At 34.6% G+C, this 12,651-nt stretch overlaps 2 protein-coding genes across 2 annotated transcripts; both read left to right on the forward strand.

Moving 5' to 3' along the window:
* The first annotated feature begins 619 nt into the window (after window positions 1-619).
* LOC114716450 (putative disease resistance protein At3g14460) lies at window positions 620-4,037 on the forward strand. Its single transcript, XM_028901459.1, has 2 exons — window positions 620-3,771; window positions 4,025-4,037. The coding sequence occupies exons 1-2, from the start codon at window positions 620-622 to the stop codon at window positions 4,035-4,037; spliced, it is 3,165 nt and encodes a 1,054-aa protein (XP_028757292.1).
* A 6,845-nt stretch (window positions 4,038-10,882) lies between these two features.
* On the forward strand, window positions 10,883-11,282 carry LOC114716460 (uncharacterized protein At4g04775-like). The gene is made up of 2 exons (XM_028901469.1): window positions 10,883-11,005; window positions 11,091-11,282. The coding sequence occupies exons 1-2, from the start codon at window positions 10,883-10,885 to the stop codon at window positions 11,280-11,282; spliced, it is 315 nt and encodes a 104-aa protein (XP_028757302.1).
* The last annotated feature ends 1,369 nt before the right edge of the window (window positions 11,283-12,651 follow it).

The raw sequence follows: 12,651 nt of genomic DNA on the forward strand, positions 1-12,651 counted from the left end.
GCGGGAGCTTTGGTTGGTGGTGCTTTTCTTTCTGCTTTTCTTCAGGTGGCTTTCGATCGGCTGGCTTCTCGGGATGTTCTGGACTTCTTCAAAAAACCAAAATTGAACCAGACATTGCTCAATAAGCTGAAGATCGTGCTGTTATCCATCGACGCTGTGGTTGACGATGCAGAGCAAAAGCAGATCACCAATCCGAAGGTGGAGGAGTGGATCGATTTGGTCAAAGATGCTGTGTTCGATGCTGAGGATGTCTTGGATGAGATAGATTCTGAAATGTCCAAGCGCAAGCTGGCAGCTGAACAAGAGAGTCAAACCAGTGTTATTGGCAAGGTACGAAACTTCTTTGATACTCCCGGTTGTTCATTTGAGAAGGAAATTGAATCCAAGGCCAAAAATGTCCTTGAAAATCTAGAATATCTTGCATCTCAAAGGGATATATTAAGATTGAATGAACGTGATAGTGGTGCTGGATTAGAAGTGCTATAGCAGATAGATTGCCAACTACATCTTTAGTGGATGAACATGGAACATATGGCAGAGATGATGAAAAAAATACCATCATTGAATGGCTGCTGTCAGAAAAGTATAAGAACCAATATCTGTTATTTCTATCGTGGGTATGGGTGGTCTGGGTAAAACTACTCTTGCCCAGCTGGCATACAATGATAGTAGGGTGATGGATAGATTCAACCTCAAAGTATGGGTATGTGTCTCTGATGAGTTCAATATGTTAAGGGTAACAAGGACAATTTATGAGGCAATCACTGGATCAAAAGATGATACCAATGATTTTAATATGCTTCAAATTAAATTGAAACAACAACTAACTCAAAAGAGATTTCTCCTTGTTTTAGACGATGTATGGAATGAAGATTATCTGCGATGGGAGGCCTTGCAGTCACCATTCAATCATGGGGCTCAAGGAAGCAAAATTCTTCTAACCACTCGCAGTGGAAAAGTTGCTTCGACCATGCGTTCTGCTAAGATACTTTCATTGAAGCCATTATCGGAAGGAGATAGTTGGTCATTGTTTAGCAAATATGCCTTCCATGATGAAAATGTTCTTTGTTCAAACTTTGACCTTGAAGAAATTGGTAGAAAAATAAGTAAAAAATGCAAAGGACTGCCTTTAGCTTTGAAAGCCATTGGGAGCCTCTTGTACACAGAATCATCTCATGAGAGGTGGAATGGTATTTTGAAAAGTGAGATTTGGGAGGAAAAAAGCGATAGCAAGATTCTCCCTGCTTTGAGATTGAGTTATTGCTACCTGCCCTCTCATCTGAAAAGATGCTTTGCTTATTGTTCAATATTTCCCAAAGATTATGATTTTGATAAGGAGCATTTAATTCAATTGTGGATGGCAGAAAATTTTTTGACATGTGCTCATCAAAGCAAAGATGGGAGAGAAGTAGGAGAACAATTCTTTTATGACCTGTTGTTGAGGTCACTTTTTCAACGATCAACAATAGATGAAACCCGTTTTGTCATGCATGACCTTATTAATGATATGGCAAAAGTTGAATATGGAAAGTTTAGCCACAAGTTTGAGGTAGATGATGTAAATAATTTGACAAAAATGACCCGGCATATTTCATTTTTGAGAAACGATGTTGATCCATCCAAACGATTTGAGGTTACATACCAGGCTAATAAGTTGCGCACATTCTTGCCTCTATCCATGCAGGGTCATAGAAGTATAGGCTATACCTCTATTAGTCACTTTATATCTCACAAGGTTATTAACGATTTGCCATCCAAGTTTATTTGCATGCGAGTTTTATCTTTGTGTGATCATATCGTCTTAGAGATTCCTGAATCAGTAGGAAATATGAAACATCTACGTTATTTGGACTTATCAGGAACTAGAATAAGGAAGTTGCCTGATTCAATATGTCAACTTCATCGTTTGCAAACATTAAAGTTGTGGCGTTGTCGTCTTTTGGAAAAATTGCCAACGGATTTTCATAAACTCATGAATCTGCGTCACCTTGATTTTCGTGAAACTCAGGTGAGAGAGATGCCGAAGCAATTGGATACATTGAAAAATCTTCAAGTTCTGTCACCATTTATTATAGACAAATCTGGAGAGACCAACATCAAACATTTAGAAGGACTTAATCTTCATGGATCAGTTTCCATCTTGGAATTGCAGAATGTGGTTTCTCCCTCACACGCTTTAGCAGTCAATTTGAGAAGCAAGATACACCTTAAGGAGTTAACATTGGAATGGTGCATAGACAATAGAAAATCACACCATGACAAGGATGTGCTGGAGAACTTCCAACCTCATCAAAATTTGAAAAAGCTATCAATTGGCAACTATGGTGCTATCGAGTTTCCAAATTGGCTTGCTAATCATTTGTTGTCCAATTTAGTGTCCCTAGAGCTAAGGCATTGCAAATACTGTAGATCCCTGCCATCAATTGGCCTCTTTCCATCTCTCAAGTCATTGTCAATTATAGGGTTTCATAGCATAGTAGCTATTGGTCCAGAATTTTGTGGAAATAGCTCTAATGCTTCATCTCTAGAAATTCTAAGGTTTGGAGATATGAAGGCCTGGGAAGAATGGAAATGTGAAATTTTGTCTCTTACTTTCCCTCATCTTCAAGAGTTGAGTGTAGAAAATTGTCCCAAATTGAAAGGGGAACTTCCTCAACAACTTCCTTCTTTAAGGATGCTAGTAATTTCCAATTGTGAGAAGCTTTTGTCTTCAATTCCATGGGTTTCATCTCTTGATAAACTGGTTCTAAAAGATTGCAGAAATGAGCAATTGGAAAGTCTTCCATCAGCTCTAAGAGTCCTTGAGATTTCTGGATGCTTCGAAAAATTATTATCAGTCGACAAAATTGAAAATATCATTGCCAATTATAGCCTTGAAGAGTTGAAGTTTTCTGATTGTCCTCACCTAGAATTCCCATTGAGATCTTGTCATAACTTTGTCCTTGAAATGGATATAAGAGGAAGCTGTGACTCTCTTAAGTCGTTTCCACTAGATTTATTCCCAAAGCTTCAATCATTGAAGTTGATTGACTGTAATAATCTTGAAATGATATCTGTTTTAGAGGGGCACCATTATTCTCTTACAAGCTTGTACATACGAAAGTGTCCTAAATTTGTATTTTTCCCTAAAGGAGGGTTTTTGGCTCCCAAACTAGAATTTTGTTGCATTGAAGAATTGAAGAATTTGAAATCGCTCCCAGAGAACATGCACATTCTCTTTCGCTCCCTCACATATCTGTTAATAAAATGCTGCCCGCTAGTGGAATCATTTGCAGGAGGAGGTTTCCCATCAAATCTCAAATATCTTGAGGTCTTAGAGTGCCCGAAACTCATAGCCTTTCGAATGGGATGGCATCTAAGTAGCTGTACATCACTACATTTCATACATATTGGAGATGCAGATGATGAGTCTCTTCCTGATATTGGACTACTTCCACCTACTCTTATTTGCCTTCTGTTCCATAACTGCCCCAATCTTAGATCATTGGAACACAAAGGTCTTTGCCACTTAACCTCTTTGGAACTCTTGGGATTTTGTGGCTGTCCTAAACTCCAATACTTTCCAAAGGAGGGTTTGCCTAGTTCCCTTTGTCAACTAAGGATTAGGGGCTGTCCCTTGCTCAAAAAGCGGATCCAAAGGCAGAAAGGAAAATATTGGGCAAAGATTTCTCGCATTCCTTTTGTTAGCACTGAAGATGATGTAGTAGCAACTTTAAGTGAGCTTCTCACTAATGATGGCATCAGTTCTACTGCTATCCATTCACTCATTAGGTATATATTTAGTCCCTTTTTAAATGTCAAATCATGAACATATTTTCCTTTCTTTTGGCCATTTGTTTTAGATTGAAAGATTCATGTATTTGAATGTTATCCAAAGAATGTGCCAAATGATTCATAATTCGTAAATAATTCACTTGTTATAGATTTCAAATCATATATTATTCATAGAAATATGCCTCTATTTTTGCACCGATTTATTTATAGATTTACTTGATTATTTGAATTTTTATTTTCCTTTTTGTAGATATCAAAGATAGCAGCACTGCGCAGAATGAACATGATTTTCTTTAAATAATAAGCTCTTTTTTCTCCTGTCATACGCTTCAAATTCTAATTAGGAAACAATTGGTCCTATATCATGTATTAGAGAACAACTTCGGTTTAAAATTGAACAAAAAGAAATAATATGATTTACTTATCAAGCATATTATCTTGCTGTGTCCAAATATGACATTTTTTTTTTAATTTTACTAAAAGCAGATGAAAAGATGCAATTCTAGTTCTAGTTTCAATCTAAGAACAATTTAGTATTTTTAAAAGGGATTTAGTCCTTAAATATTATGAACTCTTTTTAACCAAACTCAATTTAACTCAACTGTTTAATAAAAAGAGTGATTGTGATGTGGTTCATGAGCTTTGGTTGGTGAAATTCGCCCAAATTAACTTGGTTTCCGTTGCTGTTGAATTTGACAGTTGGGAGAAGCGAGTTTAATGGTGCAACAAGTCCAAACTCCAGAGCCTGTTCAGACTAAACTCTAGTGTGTAGAGCTGTTCTTATTCAGGCTACATTGATCTTTTTGTCACTAATTACCAATTGTACTTCAGACATACTATCTATCATAAAGATTGCCTAACACAGGTTTTTAGATGGTCATATCGACAGAACATCGTCTGAAAGTGAGCACTTGATGATTGTATCAACCACAAATTGTACCAGCTTCACAAAGGTACACGGCAACTGTTATACTTCTTTAATATTGGAAGTATGAGAAAGAGGGAAGGAGTGGAAAAGAAGGAAGATAAAAGAGAGAACAAAGGGACGAGATAGACTGAGATTTGCATTTCTACTCAATAATAGGAGTACACATATTTGATGTTTGTATATTGGGGTACATTTATAGGCAGGGGAATAAGGAATTAATAATGGCTAGTTTGTTAACTAACTGACGGCATTGCACCTAACTTATCTACCCTTGTGTTAGAATTTAGAAACACATAACATACATTTATAGTCATGTATTTTGTACTAGTTTTTATTATTCTTTTGGGTGATGCCAAAGGGATAAGTCCAATACATAAACATGATACTATTAGAGTGTCAAAGCATAATATTTTTCTTGCATGTCCCTGCATCCCAGATCTTTCAAATAGTTATGTTTACTTGTTAGTTATAAAAACAAAATATATCATGAGTCCGTGGAATGAGTTCCATGCATTTTGAAATCCCAATGAAAAAAATCTTAAGGGCATTATGCAAACAGAAACTGATTCACTTTTCTTTTGTTTGACAGGCTCTCATATTGTGTCTACTGAACATAAGAGACTCTTCTCCTCATATAGTCCAATTTCTAATGAAGGTCCCCTCCTTTTCCCTTAACATGAGGAGCAAGATAGCACATCCCTTGCTTAAAGATATATCATGATAGAGCAAGACAACCCTTCAATTACTCAGTGTTCATTCAGAAATACAACTCCCATGAAATAGATTGCCAAGAAGATGGTGTGCTTTCAATGCTGCTGAAAGCCTATATTCTTCACATTCTAAGTTTCTATTGGTCTTGCAGTATATGTTCTTTTGAAGTTGAGTTTTTGAGTAGATATTGTAAGCAATAACTTCCCTTCTTTCCTGAGTAAAATTCTAGCTGTTTGGCATTGCATTAGGGTGTCAAGGCCTTAAAGGGCATCGCTGCTGTAGATAGCTCACTGGTGTCATCCTTGCGGATAGTAAAAACTTGATTACCTTCTTAATTAAACTTCAAATTTGTGTCCAGATTTTTATATGCTGTTTGATTTTCTTACCTCATCTCCTCTGCATCTTCAATCACTTCTCTTGTATAAATCATTTGGCCAGAAGAACTTTATTTTAAAAATAACTTTTTATTGGTTTCAACTTCGCTATGAAACTGTTACAAATGAGATATTCACAGCATTTTACTAAGTATATAAATACACCCACACGCACGTGATTCTAGCATAATGCAAGACTATAGTATTAATAATGAAGTGATTCATTCAAATCAGAGTAATTAGTTGTTTAAAACGACTTAGCAACTCCTCTTATATATTTATTTTTAATTTATAGCTTTAAGAAAATTCATTCAGAATTTGCCTAAATTCTCATTCACCTAAGTCAACCGGTGGGTGCATGTCTATACAAGCATTTATTGATTCTGGTTTTCGGCCACGACTGTGACAAATATTTTATTTGGGCATGAATTCCTCTTCGTATTAGTAGCACTCTCGAGCTTCCTTCGGAGCATGAACATTGGAAAAAGGCATAAAACAATGACTTGGCAGGTGACCCTAATACAGGTTATGTTACCTGTGGTTTAAGGAAGATTTCTCAAGGCCTTGATGGATTTCGTTCAAATAATAAAATCTTTACCATCAAAGAGATATAATCTAAGCCATGGGAAGTGGAACAAGTTGGGGGAGTTGTTAAAATTTAAGAAGTTTAAAATGAAATAGCAGTTTTGACAATGTGTGAGATGAGCGCTTCAATTGATTTTTATTTTTGGTACAGTGATAAAATTCTAATATAAGGCCAATAAAACTAGAGAGTTTGAATATTAAGAAGTACATGATCACTAAATGCTGATGCTGTATACCAAAAATCTACAAGTACTTGTGTTAGCATAATATCACATAATTATCTGTTGAATATGAATTTCTTGTTATATTGCGTTTTCCTATCTCATGGTAATCCTAGTAGATTTCAACTATCTGTCATAACTAGGAATTTAGTTGAGATTACAATGACCAAGAAATCCTGCAAAGTAGCCCTGCTTGCACCGAGAACTACCCGCGCGTTTTTCAAGTTTGAAGAACTCTGTCGCCCAAATGCCCCATGCCTAATCTGCCGGTTACTAAGTCAGAGAGAACTTCAATTAAGGTTTGCCCGTATACACTTTGCTCTCTTAATGGTTATCAGCATGGTCCTTTGCCTCCACTGAAGAGCTTCTTGTGGGAAAGGAGAAGTAATTTTTAAGACCCAGAAGAGCATGAACATGAAGCAAGAAGAACTAAGCCTTCAAAGATTAAAGGTGCCCCCTTCAAAACAGAATTTCTGGTATTGAGCAAATTGTCAATGACGACAATTCTGCATGTGATGATGCGCGAGTAGATTTTATCGAAATCTACGCCAATGTAGAGGAACATGAAGCAAAACCAACAGCAACAGGTCATGGACATGAAATGAGAAAAGTAGAATCCTCTGAAGAGCTTTAGAATCAATAAGTTGAGAATAGCTAGGCTTCAAGAGAGGATCTATGTGTGATGAGTCCACTGAGCTTGATTCAAATTCCAAGAAAGGTTATAATTAAATAATATTTGACAATGCGCATATTAACATGCTCTGACTTCTCTGCCTGAGCCTGGCACAAAAACAGGGGACCATTTATTTTCATATACTTGTTGCCATGCATGATGGGTTAAATCTTAAAACCTGGCAGGCTAGGGAAATGAAGGATACAACAGGATCTCCATTTTCATTGAACACATGCTACCAGAATTATTTTGATGCTTTTATAGAAAACAAGTCTAACTACCCTTTATTATTTCTCCTATCTTCATGGTAATACTTGTTGCCTTGCAGAAGATCATATAAACAGATTTTTTTTTTTTGGGGTTGATGACGACTGATGACTCATCTTATTCGCAAAGAATGGCAAATTGCTGTTGCCGCACTTGATTTTTGGAAAAGATAGTCTTATGAATATGGTTCATTTGAAACTTGCAAAAATCTTTTAGGCCTGTCAAGTTCACACTTCAAATCCATAGAAGATTTTGAGATACATATGTATACATATACTAGAAGATCAAAGTTTGCCCTAAGACAAATGTACAGCCATCTATTTGGATTGCAATTTTTTTCCCTTTAAATAAAAGGCAAAATGAAAATATATTAACTCATAAGAAGAAAACTGAATTGAAACTAAAATTAGTAAACTGTGATAAGAAAAATTGATTGGCAACATATATGTCCACTTTATAGAATATAGAAGCTTGGGCTATGCATCCTCTAAAGTGGACATTATGAAGAAGAAGAATGGCTTGCATTCTTGTTTAAAATGGCTTAAAATGTAATTTACAGAATATAAAGTAAGTATGTGAAGAAGTATCTTGATTTACATAAACATACTTATAAGTGCTTATAAATTATAGCTTTAAACAAGCACATAATATTTGTTTTAAACTTGTTGAACCTTGATGACATGACATACCAACTAAATCCCATAAGAATGTAACCAGTCTCTAAAATTTAACTTATCTGATTTTTTAAAAAGATAAATTACATCCTTATTAAAAAAAATACATATTTTTCTATTTAAAATAATTATAATCCATTTCTATTTTTGCAAATATATATACCAATATCTCTTGTTATAAAAATGAATTACACAATTCCACTATTGTAGAATTACCATGTGTCATATTTAACATCTATTTAATATGAAAATGGATAATGAGATATCAAATCTTAATAAAACATTTTTAAATTTTAACATGTCAAGTTTAATTTTTAAATCTGGTAAAAAAAAGTTTAATTTTTAAAATAACCAAGATTGTTACAAAAAATAATCATTTAAAGCAAATGATTTTCAAGTTAAAGGACAAAAAATATATTTAAGTTAAGGAACTATAACTGAAATCTTGTATAAAATTAACTGACTTAAAATATACTTTATCCACATAAGGAGTATCAAATATTCATTTCATTAACAAAAAATAAAACAAGCTTATTTTTGGCTCACCAAATAAAAAAAATTAAAAAAAAAATACTTCAGCGTATAAGAGGCGACGAATCTCCCTTGAGCTGTAAAGCACAATGCACCATCGTTTTGGTGTTAAGCGCAATCTCCACAAGACTTTACAATATCAAAGAAATAGAATAACAGACCCTCCCGTTTTTAATGTCAGATTTATTTAATTAATTTAATTTAATTAAAAAAATTAGATAAGTTAGTTAATTATAAAAAATATGATATGTTTTTCATAAAATATCATAATTATTTTTCTCGATGTCTTCCCTCTCTCTCCTATTTAATTATGATTTAAAAAGTATCAGTATGGATAATTTAAAAAAATTGATAAATATAAAAAATAAGTCTTATATTATATTTGTAACAAAAAAACTAAAATCAACTTAATAATTAGATGCTGTAAAGAGTATAATAATGCCAGTATGATAAAAATAAACCATTTTCCAACCACCATCGCCAACCCACTAGGCCTTTGCCATAAACATTCCCACTACTGCTTCTAAATCTTAGTCACACACTGCCAATGCTTGCATTGCAATAAACTTTCCCACTTCTGCTTTTTTTTTTCGTTTTGCATTTGCAGAAGCTCAACAACTTCATCTATGGCGGAAGCTTTCGTTGGTGGTGCTTTTCTTTCTGCTTTTATTCAGGTGGCTTTCGATCGGCTGGCTTCTCGGGATGTTTTGGACTTCTTCAAGAAACCAAAATTAAACCAGACACTGCTCAATAAGTGGAAGATGGTGCTGTTATCCATCGATGCTGTGGTTGACAATGCAGAGCAAAAGCAGAGCACTAATCTAAAAGTGAAGGACTGGATTGATATGGCTAGAGATGCGGTTTTCGATTCTGAGGATGCCTTGGATGAGATTGATTATGAAATGTCCAAGCGCAAGCTGGAAGCTGAACAAAAGAGTCAAACCATTGATATGGGCAAGGTACCAAACTTCCTTAGTGATTCTGTTAGTTCATTTGAGAAGGAAATTGAATCCAGGATGAAAAATGTCCTTGAAAATCTAGAATATCTTGCATGTCAAAGGGATATATTAAGATTCAATGAACGTGATGGTGGTGCAGGATTGAGAAGTATTGTGCCAGATAGATTGCCAACTGCATCTTTAATGGACGAAAATGGAACATACGCTAGAGATGATGACAAAGAAACCATCATTGAATGGCTTGTTAGAAAAGTATAACAACAAACTATCTGTGATTTTTATAGTGGGTATGGACGGGTGAGACTACTTTTGCCCAGCTTGTTTATAATGATAGAAGGATGGTGGATGGATTCAACCATAAAGTATGAGTCGATGAGTTTGATGTGTGAGGGTAACAATAACAATTTATGAGGCAATCACTGGATCTAAAGATGATACCAATGATTTAAATATGTTTCAAATTAACATGAAACAACAACTAACTCAAAAGAGATTTCTCATTTAAGGGTTAATACAACGATTTGTCCTCATAATTTACCTCTGTTTTGCTTTTGATCCCTGAAGTTTCAAATCGGAGCTCTTAGTTCCTCAAGTTTGCTCCATTTAAAACTGTTAGTTCTTCTAGTTTAAAAAGGACTTGGTGTTTGTGTTAATGATGTTAATTATGCTGACGTGTCTTTTAACACCGTTTAATTTGCTGGCGTGGCATGCCATATGGACTTATGACCTGGAAATCCTTTTTTTAAAAATAAATTTGTGATTATATGGGTGGGTGACCTGGACCTGAAAATTGTTTATTAAAAAAAAAAACAAATGTGAATGTAAAACACACACAGGGCACGAAGGAAAAGGGAAGGCTAAGGCATCAGGAGAGATCTTGGTTGAGGTTAAGGGGAAAAAGGAAAAGGGAAACTTGGGCATCGATGCTGGGCAGAGTGTTAGAGAAGACAGAGAAGATTCAGCAAAGGTCAGAGAATATTCGGTGAATGCAAAGGAGGTCCAATGAAGGTTAATGAGCATTCGAGACTTTCATTGAAAGGTAAATCGTTTTCATTTTCTCCCAATTTACAGCCTTTGATTTTGTCTGCACTCTCGTCTTCTTCTCTATCTTCAACCTTGTATATAATTTTATTTTATGTGCAGTGAAATTTCATGGCTTCTACTAGAAGTTCCTCATCGAACATCATGGGTAGAAGGGTAGCCCAGAGGGGTGGTGAACGATGTAAATGTGGAGATGAGGTTATAATTTTGACTTCATGGACAGAGCAAAATTATGGTAGGAGGTTTGTGAAGTGCCCAAATTATAAGGTTTGTAGATTATATCTTCATGTAATAATTTGAGTTAGCAACTGGGGTAAAGAATTTATGTTATTGTGTATTGTTTGACATACAGGAGCGTTGGGGGTGCAACTACTTTGATTGGTTTGACGGACCAATTGACAATTCAATTTTAGATGAGCTGAAGAAGATGAAGCAAGAGAATATTGATTGTAGAAGGAGATTGAAGTTCGTGGAACAAATCACATGTGTTATGGCTGTTATGAATGTGTTCTTAGTTTGGAAAGTACTCAATCTGAATTTGTAAACTTAGAAGCTAAAGTTGTATTTTAGTTGAAGTTGTGCAGTAATCTGTGTAACTGTGTAAGAGATGTTTTGAAAGGATTGATGTTGATATGGTTAGTAGGGAAATTGAAGAGAATTTGTAATGAGAATTGCGCACTTGTTAAAAAAAAACCTGAATAGAGATTAAACATATACATATGGCTAAATGCAAAGAAAAATTTAACTTGATTGAATGAGTTATCTATATTGATCAATGTTTCATAAATCGTTACAATGAGATTCATATGGGAGTTATAAAATTCTAGTAAACTTTACTGAACATAAAAAGAGTATGTTATTGAACATAAAAAGAATCTGTCTTCTTCTTCTCCAAATGGAAGAGGGAAAAGGAAGAGTATGTGTTACTGGTGGTACTAGCTTTTATTTGTTCCTGAATCATCAAGAGACTTCTTGAGGATGATTACTATGTTAATGCCATCGTTAGATCTCACCCTGGTCCTCTATTATATTATGCTTATATTTCAAGCAAATCATATGTCATATATATATATATATATATATATATCAACATTTAACTTTATGTTCTGCAATAATCATTACAGTTAGAATTTCCCTGGGAGTACAGTTTGCGTCGTGAAAGATGGATTATTTAAGATCCAAAACTTGTTTTGTTCTTCCTCAAGGGTCCAGCTATAATACGGAACCTTTAGCTGAATTGAACATTAATATTTGACTGATTTAAGAAGTATTATCTTCCTTAAGGGTCTTTGTGTAGGATTTGACAGTGTTGCCATGATTTAAGAAGATTTGCACATTTCAAGGTTGTCTGTGAAATATGATTGTTCATCTATGGAACTTCTGATACAAATGTATTTTTTCTATATATTTTGAATGATAAATATGAATTTATCATTTATCAATCTACCAGAAAAATAAGTACTCCCCTACTGTCAAAATTCCAGATATATTCCCAGTGCAACTACAGACAAATGTATTAATGATTAAAAAAACATATTCATAAAAACAAGTAACACAAGAACCAGTGAGTATGGGATTGCACAACAAATAGTGATCCAACTTATAAAGGTTAGGATAATCAAAAGGTCCATACAATCACTTATAATCCATGTGAGGTTTCATTACATCCAAGTAACCAAAATATATCACTAAAGTATTACATCCAAAATATTTTCACTAAAGTATTGCATCTAAAATATTTTCACTAAAATATTAGATCTTAGCTCAAAGCTGACTGCTTCCTGGAGGAGTAACATTAATAAACTCTTGTGTGCAAGAAGGTTGGCACATAGTTGTTGGATTTTGTTTGATTTGAATCTTCGGACGGTGTGTCTTCTTTGGAGGTTTCTTCTTACTACCATTGCTTGTGAATG

The sequence above is a fragment of the Neltuma alba genome, unplaced genomic scaffold, assembly GCF_004799145.2.
Source record: "Neltuma alba isolate B1F8T4 unplaced genomic scaffold, ASM479914v2 tig00002069_pilon, whole genome shotgun sequence".
Taxonomy (NCBI): domain Eukaryota; kingdom Viridiplantae; phylum Streptophyta; class Magnoliopsida; order Fabales; family Fabaceae; genus Neltuma; species Neltuma alba.